The sequence below is a fragment of the Moschus berezovskii genome, chromosome 14 (genome assembly GCF_049115385.1).
Source record: "Moschus berezovskii isolate FMDL1 chromosome 14, NW_MosBer_1.0, whole genome shotgun sequence".
Taxonomy (NCBI): Eukaryota; Metazoa; Chordata; class Mammalia; order Artiodactyla; family Moschidae; genus Moschus; species Moschus berezovskii.
Window position 1 is genome coordinate 21,769,994 of NC_142473.1, and position 18,741 is coordinate 21,788,734.

The window sequence follows — 18,741 nt, forward strand, 5'->3', positions numbered from 1 at the left end:
CTATACAAAAATAGTTTGGGACTGGGTGTGGTCCAAAGGCCATATATTGCTAAGCTCTGATTTAAACAGTATTTTTCTTTTGTAAGTATACATTAATCTTAATTGCAGCAATTTTTTTATTTCACGAAATCTTGTAATCAGCTAAAGTATTTTCCCTTTATGTTTGACCAGAGAAGTGATGTTAAAAAGAAAATACTGATTCAGTGAAGAATACATTATATAATGTAGAGTTTTAAAATTTTAAATATGCTAGTTTTTGACTAGGTAATGCATTTGCATGGTTCAAAAATCCAATAATAGAAAAAGGTATAAAAAGGGAAGCCTTCTCTCACCCTTTTCCGTTTCCCTGTAAACCTCATGCCCCACCATCTCTTTATAAGTACCATTTCGTTTCCAGTGTTATACAAATAGAATATATGAATATAATTCCTTATTTCCCCCCCTTTCATAGAGTAGAGACAACAATATTTTTTTAACTCAGCAATATATTATAGAAATTGTTTGCTTTTTTAACAACTGCTTTGTGTATTAGTACATAATTATCATGCAAGTCCTTATCATATAAAATAGGCATTTGCATCATTTATAGTCCTTTACCAGAGAAGGCAATGGCACCCCACTCCAATACTCTTGCCTGGAAAATCCCATGGACAGAGGAGCCTGGCTGCAGTCCATGGCGTCGCTGAGGTTCGGACACGACTGAGTAACTTCACTTTCACTTTTCACTTTCATGCATTGGAGAAGGAAATGGCAACCCACTCCAGTGTTCTTGCCTGGAGAATCCCAGGGATGGGGGAGCCCGGTGGGCTGCCATCTATGGGGTCGCACAGAGTCGGACACAACTGAACTGACTTAGCAGCAGTAGCAGCAGCATAGTCTTTTACTGTAGCAAGCAGTGCTGTGCTGCAATAAATAACATTGAACATATTTCATATATGCACTGGTGAATCTGTGGGATAGATTTCCTAAAGTTGGATTGATGGGTAACAGTAAATGCACCTATAATTTGGTAGGTATTATCAGATTATCTTTAATAGAGGGAAGTCCCAATTGCATTTCCTCCAGCATTTTGCCTGAGAATATAATTCTGAAGTCACATTATTCTATTAATTTAATCATCTTTCACCCTTACATGAATGCTCATCTAGGACATTTGCATTTTTAAAAATTGCAATAAACTTTCATTTTGAAAGACGTGTTTTCTATAGGTGTTCCTTTCTGGTTTCATTCCTATGTCCTATTTGCCCTTTATTTTTCTGTCACTGCTGTAGCAAGGCTTATTTATTTATTCGTTGTTTCTATTTCTGTGAAGATATAAACAAAGTAAGATAATTACTGTGTATTAGTAGAGAAGCAGTCTTTCAGAAACACTTAGGATAGCCCCATATCTGTTTCTTAAACCTGCAAAATGGTATATAAACAAGTGTTCATTTTCTCCAGCAAGTTAACCCTACTTAAACTCGAGGTATCCCAACCATCAACTAAAATTATTTAAAAATATAATTAAAAATATAATAATGTTTATAATGTGAATAAGCTGCTTAGGACTAATGATAATAAGAAAGATTCAAGACTGTATGAAAAAAAATTATACAAATGTAACAAGAAAGAAAAAAGGAAAATTAACATAAGGTAAAAGTTCAGTTCAGTTCAGTTCAGTCGCTCAGTCGTGTCCGACTCTCCGCGACCCCATGAATCACAGCACGCCAGGCCTCCCTGTCCATCACCAACTCCCGGAGTACACTCAAACTCATGTCCACAGAGTCGGTGATGCCATCCAGCCATCTCATTCTCCGTCGTCCCCTTCTCCTCCAGCCCCCAACCTTTCCCAGCATCAGAGTCTTTTCCAGTGAGTCAACTCGTCGCATGAGGTGGCTACAGTATTGCAGTTTCAGCTTTAGCATCAGTCCCTCCAATGAATATCCAGGATTGATCTCCTTTAGAATGGACTGGTTGGATCTCCTTGCAGTATAAGGGACTCTCAAGAGTCTTCTCCAATACCACAGTTCAAAAGCATCGATTCTTCGGCGATCATCTTTCTTCACAGTCCAACTCTCACATCCATACATGACCACGGGAAAAACCATTGCCTTGACTAGACGGACCTTGGTTGGCAAAGTAATGTCTCTGCTTTTTAATATACTATCAAGGTTGGTCATAACTTTCCTTCCAAGGAGTAAGCGTCTTTTAATTTCATGGCTGCAATCAGCATCTGCAGTGATTTTGGAGCCCCAAAAAATAAAGTCTGACACTGTTTCCACTGTTTTTCCATCTAGTTCCCATGAAGTGATGGGACCAGATGCCATGATCTTTGTTTTCTGAATGTTGAGCTTCAAGCCAACCTTTTCACTCTCCTCTTTCACTTTCATCAAGAGGCTTTTGAGTTCCTCTTCACTTTCTGCCATAAGGGTAGTGTCATCTGCATATCTGAGGTTATTGATATTTCTCCCAGCAATCTTGATTCCAGCTTGTGCTTCTTCCAGCCCAGCGTTCCTCATGATGTACTCTGCATGTAAGTTAAATAAGCAAGGTGACAATATACAGCCTTGACGTACACCTTTTCCTATTTGGAACCAGTCTGTTGTTCCATGTCCAGTTCTACCTGTTGCTTCCTGACCTGCATACAGGTTTCTCAAGAGGCAGGTCAGGTGGTCTGGGAAAAGTACCACATCGTAAATGGAAAGAAAAATGTCAGCTGATTTCAAATTAGCATAGACAATGAAATCCCAGTAAACATTTTGTAATGTGGAAACATGATGTAAAAGTTTATCTTGAAAAATACATTGGTGAGAATGACTAAAGTGTCTTTGATAAAAGCAATACATGAAAGTGGACTCTGTCCAGTCATATGAAACCAAAGTAGCCTTGACAGATGTTTATATATACATGTGTAAGAAATCAGTATATAGCTTTGACATAAAGTTCCTTAAATGCTATTAACTCTGGGTATGATGGGATTATGGGTAGTACCTGTTTTTTAAATATATTTTGAATTGTCCTCAATGAACATTTTTTTAACTATAAAAATAATTGTTAAATTAAAAACAGCAAATAGTTAGGGGAGCAGGGAAAAAGAAATTAGATCTACCCACCAAAATTCTGATTGAGTCAGGCTATTGTAACTGAAAACTGAGATTTTTTTAGAGCTTCTTAACTGCCTACAGAAATAGAAATATAAAACTCACTTGTTCTTTGGATGAAGTTGAAGAGTGGGAAAGCATTTTAAAAAAGCACACTTTTTTCTTACTTTCAAATTTGTGAGAAATTTGTCACATTAAACTTTATTGTTAACTTGATGCTTTCTAGTACCAGTTAACAAAAAGCGAGTTTTCATGGAATGCTAAGAGCAAAAGTTAAAATTAAAGATCTGTGAAATCTGTTCTTTGATGTGGTTTAGATCAGTGCTACTCAAATTTAGCAGGCATTCTAGTCCTTGGAAGGGTCTGTTGAAAACCCAGATTGCTGAGCCCCTAAAATTTCTGACTCTGGGATGGAGCCTGAGAATATGCATTTCTAGCCAGGTACCAAGTGATGCTGATGCATCTGCAGTTTAGGAACCACACTTTGAGACCCAACAGTCTAGTTAATTTGCTATCTATTGATTTAGCTTCATTGTAGGACAAAGTTGATGAGCTGTTAACTGTCTCCTCTGATTGCTCAAGACATTTTTAGAGGGCAGATATTCAATAACATGAATTAAAGGTAAGTTTTATGCTCTAAATGCTAGACTTTTAGATGGCAAAGGCGATGACTAGAGAGCTGGGATCCAATATGTTGCAGCATGTTTGGGCTCTAACTGCTCACTCACTTCAGTCATGTCCGACTCTTTGCAACCCCGTGGACTGTAGCCCGCCAAGCTCCTCTGTCCATGGCATTTTCCTGGCAAGAATACTGAAGTGGGGTGTCATGTTGTCCTCCATAGGATCTTCCTGACCCAGGGATCGAACCTACATCTCCTGCATTGCAGGTGGATTCTTTACCATCGAGCCACCTGGAAAGACCTTGGGCTGTAGGATCACCTTGTTTTCTCAGAAAGGAGCTCAGGCTTCCAAGTAAATAACACAATTTAGCTTCCAGAGTTCATTGCTATAAAGCATGAGAGAAGACCTTGACCTAAAATATTTTGAAGGCAAAAATGACCAAACTCCATCTCTACCTGGTATCTTTTTAAATATCTGATTTTCACAGAGAACTATTTTACCAGTTAAATAGTGGAATTATTTAATGTTATATATTTGAATATTTTAAAATGTCCTCTTGGAAGACTGCATGCTCCCAAGGCAGGAGGCACAGGTTTAAGCTCTCTCAGGGAACTGGATCCCACAAACTGCAACTAAGAAAGTGTCCATATGTCACAGCTAAGAGTTTTAACAAGTTGCAACTAAAGATCCTACTTGCCATAATGAAGATCAAAGATCCCATGTGCTACAACTAAGACCTGGCACAGCTAAGTAAACTAAAAAATAATAATAATAAAAATTTTAAATGACCCCTAAATATGAGAGTTTGGGTTTGACTTTATTGTTTCAGTTCAGTTCGGTTCAGTTCAGTTGCTCAGTCGTGTCCGACTCTCCGTGACCCCATGAATCACAGCACGCCAGGCCTCCCTGTCCATCACCAACTCCCGGAGTTCACTCAAACTCATGTCTACAGAGTCGGTGATGCCATCCAGCCATCTCATTCTCCGTCGTCCCCTTCTCCTCCCGCCCCCAACCTTTCCCAGCATCAGAGTCTTTTCCAGTGAGTCAACTCGTCGCATGAGGTGGCCAAAGTATTGGAGTTTCCGCTTTAGCATCAGTCCTTCCAATGAACACCCAGGATCGATCTCCCTTAGAATGGACTGGTTGGATCTCCTTGCTGTACAAGGGACTCTGAAGAGTCTTCTCCAACACCACAGTTCAAAAGCATCAATTCTTCGGCGATCAGCTTTCTTCACAGTCCAACTCTCATATCCATACATGACCACGGGAAAAACCATAGCCTTGACTAGACGGACCTTTGTTGGCAAAGTAATGTCTCTGCTTTTTAATATATTATCAAGGTTGGTCATAACTTTCCTTCCAAGGAGTAAGCGTCTTTTAATTTCATGGCTGCAATCAGCATCCGCAGTGATTTTGGAGCCCCAAAAATAAAATCTGACGCTGTTTCCACTGTTTTTCCATCTATTTCCCATGAAGTGATGGGACCAGATGCCATGATCTTTGTTTTCTGAATGTTGAGCTTCAAGCCAACCTTTTCACTCTCCTCTTTCACTTTCATCAAGAGGCTTTTGAGTTCCTCTTCACTTTCTGCCATAAGGGTAGTGTCATCTGCATATCTGAGTTATTGATATTTCTCCCAGCATTCTTGATTACAGCTTGTGCTTCTTCCAGCCCAGCGTTCCTCATGATGTACTCTGCATATAAGTTAAATAAGCAAGGTGACAATATACAGCCCTGACGCACTCCTTTTCCTATTTGGAACCAGTCTGTTGTTCCATGTCCAGTTCTACCTGTTGCTTCCTGACCTGCATACAGGTTTCTCAAGAGGCAGGTCAGGTGGTCTGGTATTCCCATCTCTTTCAGAATTTTCCACAGTTTACTGTGATCCACACAGTCAAAGGCTTTGGCATAGTCAATGAAGCAGAAATAGATGCTCTTCTGGAACTCTCTTGCTTTCTCCATGATCCAGCGGATGTTTGCAATTTGATCTCTGGTGCCTCTGCCTTTTCTAAAACCTGCTTGAACATCTGGCACTTTATTGTTTAGAATTGTATTATTGCGCCAATAGATCCATATTATTTTGAGATTACTCCAAAAATGTGAAAGCTGTGTTGTAGCTTTGTTGCTAGTTGTTCTCGATTTCAGTTAAGGTTCCTGAAAGTACTGTACTGTATATAATGAAGCAGTCTGCCTAGTCTTCTGTGGAGTCATTCCCAGTTTGTCATTCAGGCTTCTTGTGACCATTGTGACAACAAGCCGGGTCATTGACTGCCTGGAATTAACTCTTGGTATGCAAATGTGGCTCAGTGGTAAAGAATCTGCCTGCCAATGCAGATATGGGTTCAATTCTTGAGTCAGGAAGATCCCCTGGAGAAAGAAATGGCAACCCACTCCAGTATTCCTGCCTGGGAAATCCCATGGACAGAGGAGCCTGGCAGGCTGTAGTCCACAGGGTGGCAAAAGAGTCAGACACGACTTAGTGACTGAACAACAACAACAAACACAACAACCCAGAGGTCAAAATGCAGCCTCAGAGGAGAGACTTGCGTATTGAGGAACACACGATATCCGCGAGAATCACATGGAGATGGAGGAAGACAAAGTTCGTATTGCATTTGCCGGCACCGAGACACGGCCCTCTGATAACCAGAATTCGTGTGCCTGGGCTAATTTCTCTCTACCAAAACTACATTTTTAGAAAGTATGTTGAACAGCTATCCTAAAGTCTTAGATATGAGAGGATTCATTTTTTAAAATCAGTGTCTTATAAAAAATATTTAAATGCTGAAAGAAGCTTTGTACTTAATTCTTTATTATACCTTATGAAAAACATTGCCATTTGCCTTTTGAAACTTGAGTTCAATGTTTTTACGTCAACCAACATCTCTGAAATGAGACAGAAAGAAGCCAGCCTACTCCTTTCTCCATCAGTCTCTTAACAAAAGAAGGGTTTGATTTTTTTGCCCCCTCATAACTATATAGTAATAGTAATTTTAGAAAAGAGATCTTTGATGGAATATATTAGGAGGTAAGGATGTTAATGTGATCAAGCATTAGGGCTACAGCTAGCTCAAAGTCAAAGATAAAGCTGGATTTTCTGGGAGGAAGATATTTAGAGGTACTTAACCAGTCCATTCTAAAGGAGATCAATCCTGGGTGTTCATTGGAAGGACTGATGCTAAAGCTGAAACTCCAATACTTTGGCCACCTCATGCGATGAGTTGACTCGCTGGAAAAGACTGATGCTGGGAGGGATTGGGGGTGGGAGGAGAAGGGGACGACAGAGAATGAGATGGCTGGATGGCATCACCGACTCGATGGACATGAGTTTGAGTGAACTCCAGGAGTTGGTGATGGACAGGGAGGCCTGGCGTGTGGTGATTCATGGGGTCGCAAGGAATCGGACACGACTGAGCGACTGAACTGAACTGAAGTAGGATGGAAAATAAGTTGGAAAGACTATGAGATCTGTTTGTTCATTTGTTCAGTAGTTGTTTATTTACACACCTAGTGGTGTGTTAGATACTCTACCAGGTGTTGGGGATATAGAAGTAATAAAACATAGTTCTTAAGAAGCTCATAGTCTACCAGGGGAAACAGACAATTACAATGCGGAGCGTTAAGTGCATTTTTGGAGAATGAAAAGAGCTGAAAATGGAGAAATCATACTTATCTTTAACACCACTGGGAAAGACCCAGGCTGAGGGCAGGAAGAGGCTCCAGTGCTGCCTAGAAAGAGAAAAGGGAGAGGCCTGGCCACCAACTCCCAGTGGACCCTCAATACAAGGCCATCACCCCCAGGGTCACTGTGACTTACCAGAGGAAGTGGAGTCTTCTGAGCCAGGGTTCTTCTAGCTCCTTTTTCTTGTACCCAATTAGGAGACCTTCCCACACTAACAGGCAGCCAGAACCTGTTTAATTGTTGCCTTCCAAAATGCCTGTGATCTAGCACTGCTCCCGAGATTATGGCCCTGCCCCTACAGAGAGGGCCTTGTTTTGGGAGCTTCTCAGCACTGAGAGTGAGCCCAGGTTCAGGAAGGATATACAGCATGGGACTCACAATCACTGGCCTCCTCCTACCGCTGGATACCTTTTAGGATGGGAAGAAAGGAGAGGCCAGCCTTCTCTGCCGTGCCTCATTTGCTCCCAGTGGCCACCTCATGCGACGAGTTGACTCACTGGAAAAGACTCTGATGCTGGGAAAGGTTGGGGGCGGGAGGAGAAGGGGACGACAGAGAATGAGATGGCTGGATGGCATCACCGACTCTGTGGACATGAGTTTGAGTGAACTCCGGGAGTTGGTGATGGACAGGGAGCCCTGGCGTGCTGTGATTCATGGGGTCGCGGAGAGTCGGACACGACTGAGCAACTGAACTGAACTGATGCTCCTACAAGAAAAGTGCTGAGTAGCCTGAGACCCATCGTCCCAGGGCCTACTCTGTGCCCATGATCCTTGGCAAATCCTTCCACTCACCCCTTTAACCAGGGTGGGCGGGCACAGGACAAAAGGAAGCCTGAAGCCCTGAAAAAGGCTTTAAAACACAAATCTTTCGCAGAGCTTCTTCTTAGGAACCTCAGGGCATGGCTCCTGTTCTGCCAGACTCCAGAGGTTAGGCCTGTGAACATCTGGGGGCTTAGGGACTTAAGATCTGGGCAGCAGTGTTTTCCTAAGGCTGAGCCCCACCAACTAGCTCATCCAGAATTAGCCTCATTTTGGTATCTTTGAGACAGGGTGCTGGCCCTGAGCCTACTCTTCCAGAGAGGACAATCAGAAAGGGTTCAAGGCCCAGACAGTGTAAAAACTGAGGGGGAGCCCACATGGGAGGGGCATGCACCCTGCTGTGGGATCACAGCTGCTGGCGACCACTTCAGGGGAAGGGCAGAGGGGGGCAGAAGACAGTAGGAGTATGCACAGGCAAGGGGTGGGGGAGTGGGGAAGGGCTTTTCACGTCCCTCTGCCTGTAATACTCTTTCTTCAGATCTCTGCGTGAACTTTTCCCTTAGGTTATTATTCTTTCAGGCTTTTCTCCAATGTCACCTCTTCCGAGATGCCTTCTCTGACCATGTAGAAAAGTCTCTTACTTTTTTACATGTTTGTTTTGTTCTATTATACTTGTTATCTGACATCATTAAATGTCTATTAGTGTATGTGTTCCTACACCAGAATGAAGCTTTATAAGGACATGTTCTTTGTCTGCCTCATTGCCACTCTATTCTCAGTGCCCTAGCATCATGTGTAAGACATAATAGACTCTCAAAAAACATAGTTAATAAATTAATGAAATCTCCATGTTAAGACACAGAACATAAAATAATAGAACATTTGAGTATATTAAAATTAAAAATGTATAGAATTAAAGATACTATAAAGACAGGTGGCTGAGAAAACAAATTTTAAAATGTTGATAACAAAAAGGATTGTTATTAATAACAGCAAGGGATTTATGTTCAGAATATGGATATAACTATTACAGACCAGTAATAAAAAGATAAGTCAGTGAGAAAAAGGGTGAAGAATACAAACAGGCAGTTTACAAGAAGAGAACATTTGAATAGCCAATGAGCCTATCAAGTTGTACTCAGCTTTCCTGGGAATCTGGAAAATACAAATGAAAACCACAGTAAGATACTGTTACACACCTCTTGGATTGACAAAATGTGGAAGTCTTGATAAATACTACATGTTGGGAGGTTATAGAATAGACTCTGCTAATGGATATATGGGAGAAGGCAATGGCGAGCCACTCCAGTACTCTTGCCTAGAAAATCCCATGGATGGAGGAGCCTCGTTGGCTGCAGTCCGTGGGGTCGCTAGGGGTCGGACACGACTGAGCGACTTCACTTTCTCTTTTCACTTTCACACATTGGAGAAGGAAATGGCAACCCACTCCAGTGTTCTTGCCTGGAGAATCCCGGGGACGGGGGACCCTGGTGGGCTTCTGTCTATGGGGTCACACAGAGTCGGACACGACTGAAGTGACGCAGCAGCAGCAGCAGCAGCAATGGATATATAAATTGGTACAACTACTTTGGATAGTTATTTGCCAGTATATGTTAACTAAGTTGAAGATGCATATCCTGAATGACCCAGTTCTTCAATTTCCAGGTACATGTACACCCTGGAAAAACTGAAATATATTCATTATTAGACTAATTCATAGCAGCATTGAGGAAATCTGGAAACAATGTAAATGTTAATCAATATTCCAGTTGTATAAATTGGATAATTATGGTATATTTATGCAATGCAGAGTTGTTAAAACGAATCTGTCTGTTCTGTTCAGTCGCTCAGTCGTGTCCGACTCTTTGCGACCCCATGGACTGTAGCCTACCAGGCTTCTCCATCCATGGGATTCTCCAGGCAAGAAAACTGAAGTGGGTTACCATTTCCTTCTCCAGGGGATCTTCCCAACCCAGGGATCGAACCCGGGTCTCCCGCATTGGAGGCAGACGGGTTAACCTCTGAGCCACCAGGGAAGTCCCGTTAAAACGAATAACTTAGGGTTAAATGTACTAACATAGTTAAAGGTATTAATAAAATACTATTGATTGAGAAAAAAGCAATTGCAAAACATGCATATAGTATAAATATCTTTAAAGTTACATATAAATGTATTAACATAGTTAACGTTATTAATAAAATACTGTTGATTGAGAAAAAAGCAATTGTAAAACATACATATAGTATAAATATCTTTCTTTAAAGTTACATATATATATATATATATATATATATATACGTACTGTGCTGTGCTAAGTTGCTTCAGTCGTTTCCGACTCTGTGCAACCCTATGGACTGCAACCTTCCAGGCTCCTCTGTCCATGGAATTCTCCAGGCAAGAATACTGGAGGGGGTTGCCATGCCCTCCTCCAGGGGGTCTTCCCTAGCCAGGGATTGAACCCACAGCTCATGTGTCTCCTGCATTGCAGGCAGATGCTTTACTGCTGAACCACCAGGGAAGCCCTACATATATATATATATATATACACATACACACACACACACACACACACATATATATGTATATATATATAAAGCTTTGAAATAAAAGTACTGTATACCCCAAAATATGTGAACATGATAAGCAAGGTAGCAGTCATCTTGGTATGGAGGGGCACAGGGTCAGTGAGGAGTACAAAGGGAGTTTTGTCTCTTTCCCAGCAAATATGAAAAATCTTAGCTTTCATAAAGCTGTTTAGTAGGTAAAAGGGTGTTTTATTTTCTACTTTTATGTTTATTTATGATGTCATGATTTTTAATCATTTTAATCTTTCTAGTAAAAGTGCTCATTTTACAGTATGCTTAGGAATACATTTCCTCTTGGTGTAGCTAACGAGACTACAGAGCAAGAATACATACACTTTCAATTATTAAAGTATACCCAAATTAAGACTACATTTGATGTCTTCCAAAGTGAAATTCTTTGGATTTGATATTAAAGTTATAAGGAAAGCAAAGTTAATTCCTCTGCTAGATGGAGTAACCTAAGTATGGCTTGGAGAGTCACAGATGATGAGTACAATTAACAGGATTGACCCCTCAGAGAATCATGAAAATTGAAAGAAGAGCAGGTTCTTAGAAGTCTAAGCATCAGGCTAGAAAATCTTACTGTGTGAGCTTGTTTATTTTTAGTTGCTTTCTTCCTATGGACAGAAAAGCAGTAATACAACTTGAAAAAATGCTTCACACTGACTCTGATAATTAAATAATCTTCACATGCTGTTTAATGCCTATCCATAATCAAAAGGTATTTAATCTGTAACTTCAGGTGGTTCCCCTTTCTCAGCGAAGCGGTGTTCTTGAATGGTGCACAGGAACTGTCCCTATTGGTGAATTTCTTGTTAACAATGAGAATGGTGCTCATAAAAGATACAGGCCAAAGGATTTCAGTGCCAATCACTGCCAAAAGAAAATGATGGTGAGTAACATTCAAATATATATGTTATTACAAGATTATCTGGTAGCTTATTAAAATTGACAGTTATCAAATATTTTGGAATGTAACAAGTTTTAATTTCATCAGGTAATTATATAAGACAGTATGCTCACTAGAATGAAAGTTTATGTGAATGAAAAAGAAAAGTTTTTAAACTATGTTGTGTCAACCCTTGTCAGATGAGAAATGTAACATTATTCAGTGTTTGCCAGTTTGCTTCCATTCTGGGGTAAGGTAATTCTTAACAAACAGTATACTAACTAAAACCAAAAAAGAAAAAGTTAGGAAAGAGAGAGAGACCTTCTAAGACTTTTGCCACATCACATCACACTGGCCATCTGGTCTGACATTCAATGACCCAATCAGTGACATTTATTGAATGTCTCCTCTTTATCAGGTTCTATGGTAGGACTTCACAAATATGAGTAATCACTATCATACTTACCCCATTTTAAGATGAAAAGAAGTTCTGAGAATTTGGCTTCCCCCAGGTCAGTGAACTAATAAATAATGGAACTAGGATTTAAACTTTGTCTGTCCAGCTCTAAAATCTATTTACTTTTTCTTTTCTTGTGCTTTCTGTTATACATTTTAAAAATGCATGGTAAAGCACTGCAGGGATTATGAAGGAAGGGTTTGTGTAGGGACAGAGGAGGAAGTGATCAGTTCTACCTGGGACAGGAAAGAATGGAGAGAATCAGATTCAAGACTTGGTGGTCCAGTGGTTAAACCCGTCTTCTGAAGCAGGGGACGTGGATTTGATCCCTGGTCTGGGATCTTAAGTCCTACATGCTGATGGGCAACTAAGCCCATGTGCCATGTGTTTGAGGTGAGTTTTATAAATGAATTGATTTTCCAGGAAGAAGGAACATAGATGCAAAAGGGAAGGAGGCACGAACAGGAAGGTAAAGATGGCTTAGGCTTAGTTTTTGAAGAGGAATAGATGAGACTGAAGCAGTAGTCATTAGTCAGAAAGTGGAGGGTTGCTTCATGAAATGTTAAGAAATTTGCACTTTATCCTGTAAGCAATAGAGAACCCTTGAGAAGTATAGTAATATCAGATTGGCATTTTAGAAAACTAACTCTGACGACAACTTATATTTTTGAGAAAGCTGACTAGAAGCATGAGATTGAGTCTGAGAGTAATAACAGTAGGAATGGAGAATAGGCAGTTCACATAAGAAAAATTAAAGAGGCAAAACTGATATGATTTGGTTGCTGTTTATAAGTGGGGTTGGTGAAAAAGAGTATCAGTGGTGCCCAGTTTCCTGGTTGGGATAATGGAGTAGATGGAGAGGCTATTTACCATGTTGATGAATAAAGGGAGTGGCTAAGGTTTGCCAAATCTGAGAAAGTGAATTAGTTTGGATTTGGAAGTGATCCAAGTGAAGATATTGAGTGAAAAGAAAGCTGGAGAGGCACATCAGGCTGGAGCTTAATAAAAATAACTGAGCCAAAGACACAGATGTGATTTGCGTTTCTCTAATAATGAAGAATGTTAGGCATCTTTTCATGTGTTTGTTGGCCATCTGTATGTCTGTGTAGGTATTATTACAGGGCAGCAGTGGTATCACAGGCTTAGAGAACAGACTTGTGGACATAGTAGGGGAAGGAGAGGGTAGGACGAATTGAGAGAATAGCATGAAAAATAGATAGCCATTGGGGATTTGCTGTGTGACAGGGAGCTCAATCCAGTGCTCCCTGCCAACTTAGAGCTATGGAATGGGGTGAGGCAGAAGGGAAGTTCAAGAGGGAGGGGACATATGTGTACCTATGACTGATTCATGTTGATGTATGGCAGAAACCAGCACAATATTGTAAAGCAATTATCCTCCAATAAAAAATTTTTTAAAAGGAGGGGACATATGTATCCCTATGGCTGATTCGTGTTGATGTATGGCAGAAATCATCACAATATTAAGTAATTATCCTCAAATTAAAAATAAAGTAATTTTTTTTAAAAAAGATAAGATTTGGAAGTTATCAGTCCATAGATGAGAATTGAGCCCTTTGATGTCGATAAGCTTTGCTTCAGGAAGTTATTATATAGGAAGGAAGTGTTGAAGGACAGATCTGAGATGTTTCGGCTGCTTTGCTGCCACAGCCAAGAATCAAATCAACCCGTGACTGATTCTTCCTTCTTCTTATCATACCCCTAGATCTGTGATATACCTAGTAATATATGGAACTACCTTTGGCATTTTTGTGTTTATTTCCACATAGGTTACAGAATCATTCAAATTACAATTGAATTAAAACAAATAACGGTCACTGTTGGTGTGCCTCTTTCCCCTAAAATTAACGTGAAAACCCCAAAGAGATTGCTACTGATTAGTTTGTCATTAACTGCTTCCCTGACCAGACTTGTAGCTTCACGTGTGTGTGTGCTTAGTCACTCAGTCATGTCTGACTCTTTGTGACCCCATGGATGTAGTCTGCTAGTGTTCTCTGTCTGTGGAATTTTCCAGACAGACAAGTTTCTTGTAGGTAAAGATAATGTCTAGTTCTTCTTTTTATTGCCTTTATATCAACTGTACCATTTTCTTATTGAAACTCCTAGTACATATTAGTTGAACACGATACTGAGAAAATAATTTTATATTTTGTCTATTAAAGGATGTGCAGAAAAAGTCTTTTGAAGAGAAATATGAAGCTTTCATGGAGGTTTGCCAAAATTTTCAACCAGTTTTCCGTTACTTCTGCATGGAAAAATTCTTGGATCCAGCAGTGTGGTTTGAGAAACGATTGGCTTATACTCGGAGTGTGGCTACTTCTTCTATTGGTAATCTTCTACATTTTAGTAGATTTAGCGCTCATTCTGTGTTACAGGGAGATGATGATGGTGATCATGGTTTTTACCAAGCCACCATCATTAGAGAATTGTGTTTCTTGTTGATCCTGATTCTTAGCTTCTAAATATAACCCTTCTTATTTTGGCAGGAAAGTATTTCTTTTTTCCAGGAAGAAAAATAAGACTGATTATTTTTCTTCTTTACTTAATAATGAATATGTCTTATTTTCTCTTCCCTCAATATATTATGTTCTGGGATTTTCTTTGGAAAATAGTAAAACTCATGATAATTCCATTTAAGGTATTTCCTTTAATTGTTACTTGTCTTTTGCATACAACCTTTATAACACTATGACATTAACACCCAGTGATTGATTCTGTTTAATAGGAATAGGAATAACGATATATATTTAAATATTCTGTATACAATATATATTTTGACTTTTTAATTTCTAAGAGTTTGGAATTAACAGTTAATTAGCAGTTAACATCTTAGAGTATGGAAACTGACAGGAATATCAGTGATTTATTGTTTTCAATAAAAGAACACTCTTTTCATCACTTTGGTACAGTATACAAGGAAGGCAGGACATGTATGTTTTCAAAAGTCTGGGTAATAATGAAACCCTCTTCTTTTTTACATTGAGAATCATTAATCTGATTCAACTAATTTAGTTTATGAATAGGAAAGTAGGCCCAGTTAATGACAGAGCTAGCCATGCCTCCCAGGCATCCTGACACTATGTACACTATTTTTTCTGTAGCATCTCATGGTGTTTTTCATTAAGTTAAAAACATTTCGAAGCATGCTATCATCTCTCTTAAAAATAGAAATGTAGTTTTTCCTGGATATATACCTGATTAAATGAATTAATGATTAATTTGTGTAAAATATAATTCATCAAGCAGAAGAAAGTTTCACTGAAGAATGAAGAACTTACCCATAGGCATCTCAATTTAAAAGTATACTTAGTAAATATTTGAGTATATATAATGCACTGCTTTGGTAAATAATGGGTCTCAATTTTAACCACACTTATTTGAAGTACAAATATTTTAATATATGTACGTATTAGTAAAGGGAAATTTTTTTTAAACAAATCATCTAGGATTTGTAAAATGCAGTATAAATTAAAATAGCTGGCAAGATTTGACTTAAACTGAACATGGCCAAAAGGAAATGTAATGTACAAAATGTACAAAATTTCCTTTAGTAGGCAAAAAAGCCTAATAGTCGATAGTATTAGTTCAAATTATGGCTAATTGTGTTATAAAAATAGATGCTATCAATGATTTCAGGTGTTTTTTTTTTTCTAGTTGGTTACATACTTGGACTTGGTGATAGACATGTACAGAATATCTTGATAAATGAGCAGTCAGCAGAACTTGTACATATAGATTTAGGTAAGTAACCAAAGATGTATTTGTTTATTCAGTAAATATTTGGTCATCAAGAAATTTTTGTTGTTGTTTGCCTACCAGGATATTGCAAGTATGAAAGAGAGACAGATATATCAAAATAATAAATATTGTTTATTTTTAAAAAAGAAAAAAGCTTAAACACAGTGATACTGGAGGGAATAGCTAATTCTGCCTCAGATAATGAATGACATTTAAGCCAGGTCAAAGAGAAAGGATAATCTAGAGAGAAGATAGAGCAGATAATGAAGGGAAGGATATTGAAGATATAGCATGTTGTAGGAATGGTGAGAAATTAAGTATGCTTGAGTGAAGTTTGTATGTAGTTGAGTAGCTTAAGATACAGACTGGTATGAGATTATAAAAAACCAGGCCAAGATTTCAACTTTAATCTTTTAAACAATGGAAAGTGAATGAAGATATATTTGATCAGGACATAATCCTGATTATTGGAAAGATAATTTGGAGAACAGTATTAGCAGTAGGAATACAAGTTAGAGGAGATTATAATAGTTTAGACAAGAGATGATTTGGACTAAAGTTGTATGGACCAAGAGATTGGATTTAGGGACATTTTTGTAGTAATTTTGCACCAGTGATATAAGATGTGGAAATAATGGGAGAGGGGACTCCAAGATAATTGAAAAAAAGTAAAGTGAAGTCGCTCAGTCGTATCCGACTCTTTGCAACCCCATGGACTGTAGCCTACCAGGCTCCTCTGTCCATGGGATTTTCCAGGCAAGAGTACTGGAGTGGGTTGCCATTTCCTTCTCCAGGGGATCTTCCTGACCCAGGGATTGAACTCGGGTCTCCAGCATTGCACACAGACGCTTTTCCGTCTGAGCCACCAGGGAAGCCCAAGCTTATAACTAAGGAAAGCAGAAGTTTTTGTAGAAAATAAGAAACTGGTGAGCTTAGTTTTGTGCGTAGTTTTGAGGTATTAATTGCATTTCCAGGGAAAGTAGGCAGTTTAATATTTAGGAAAGTAAAGATGTTGAAAATAGTAAGAGATGTAGAACTTTAAGCAAATAGGTTACAGTTAGTCATTGGACTAGAGGAGGTTCTAATCTTATATATCATTCTTGATAAAGAGGACTAAGGATAGAATTGTAAGGAATACCAACATTCAAAAGTCTGAGTCTTGGATATTCCCCAGTGATCCAGTGGTTAGGACTCAGCGCTCTCACTGCCCAGGGCCCAGGTTCATTTCCTGGTTGGGGAACAAAGATCCCACAAGCTGCACAGCAAGGCCCAAAAGAAAGAAAGAGAAGAAAAAGTCTGAGTCAGGAAAAAAAAAAAAAAATGAGGAATAACCAGCAAGTAATAGAATCACAGAAACTAGAAGTAGGGCTATCTTGGAAGCCAAGACAGAATAAATTTTCATGGAGGAAGAAGTGCTGTGCCCAGTAGTATCTGATGCAGAAAGGTCAAATCAGATGAATGCTGAAAATAGGCCTTTGAACTTAATTAATCAATCTTAGTAAACTTTGGCTAGAATGGAGGAAGTTGATTGTGAAAAGGCAAGGATTGAATGGAAGTTTGGAAGTTAAGGACATGTAGGCTAATAACGTTGGAGAAGGCAATGGCACCCCACTCCAGTACTCTTGCCTGGAAAATCCCATGGACGGAGGAGCCTGGTAGGCTGCAGTCCATGGGGTCGCTGAGAGTCGAATACGACTGAGTGACTTCACTTTCATTTTTCACTTGCATGCATTGGAGAAGGAAATGGCAACCCACTCCAGTGTTCTTGCCTGGAGAATCCCAGGGATAGGGGTGCCTGGTGGGCTGCCGTCTATGGGGTCGCACAGAGTCGGACATGACTGAAGCGACTTAGCAGCAGCAGCAGCAGGCTAATAACGTGGAACTGTTCGGCAAGAAGTTTAGAAGTAAGAGAAGAATGAAGAGAAATTTGTTACAGAGATGGGAGGTACATGTTTGGTCCCCTCCCCCACCCATTTTGGGGATTTTGAGGTGTTTTTGTTCTTATTCATTTGGTCTCTTTCTTTTTTTGGCCACACTGCATGGCTTGTAGGACCTTAATTCTCTGACCAGAGACCAAACCTGGGCCCTCAGCAGTGAGTGTGTGGAGTCCTAACTACTGGACTGCCAGAGAACTCGCTCATTTGCTTTCTTAAGATGGAAGGTACTTACAGGAGAAAGAAAAAGATAATTAAAATAGCAAGGGAAATCATAAAGTATGAGTGTGTAGAGTTGGCTTTATACTGGAAGCATGTAGAAGAAAGGATGAACATGTTATCATTAGGAAAGTCTTTGGCCAGGGGGAAAGAATTTGAGAAATTATATCTGCTATTCCATCTTCTCTGAGAACTGAAAAACATGTTTATTTGCTGAGAATTGGCGGGATGGTAATTGACCCTAAAAGAACAATAAAAATTTTAAAATGGGTACCATGGAAATGAGACCACGAGTTGACTAGAAAGAGATATATAAGACTTGCCAAGTATTTTAAGGGATGCTTTTCTAGAATAATCCTAAATCTCTAGTGTCATCATATGATTTCCTCCAGCAGTCCTCAATATCCTTAGAGTTAAGATCTACTTTGAAATGGTAAGCATAGAGGAACAAGGGGCCAGGAAGATTTAAAGTACTAGCAAGAGTAATCAACTTTGCAGGCTGTACCCTGAGCTGAGTAGGGAAAGAAGAGAGACTAACAGACTAGAAATCTCGATGAGTTTGAAGATTATTTAATAAGAATAAAGGGGTAGAAGGAGAAGAGGTTTTGCTTAGAATGTAGAATTTAAGATTACTTAGGAAGTACTGTTTTAGGAGATGATAAGTTTTATAGTCCAGATGTTCCAGCTGGATTTAGAAAAGGCAGAGGAACAAGAAATCAAATTGCCAGCATCCATTGGATTGTAGAAAAAGCAAGGTA

The 18,741-nt window shown here is 39.4% G+C and overlaps 1 protein-coding gene across 1 annotated transcript in view; it reads left to right on the top strand.

The window, feature by feature from the left end:
- Window positions 1–18,741, top strand: part of ATM (ATM serine/threonine kinase) — a 163,389-nt gene that overhangs the window by 124,819 nt on the left and 19,829 nt on the right. The window contains exons 58-60 of the mRNA XM_055422971.2: window positions 11,471–11,620; window positions 14,255–14,420; window positions 15,747–15,833. Coding sequence (XP_055278946.2) covers window positions 11,471–11,620; window positions 14,255–14,420; window positions 15,747–15,833 — 403 coding nt within the window. The remainder of the gene's footprint in view (window positions 1–11,470; window positions 11,621–14,254; window positions 14,421–15,746; window positions 15,834–18,741) is intronic.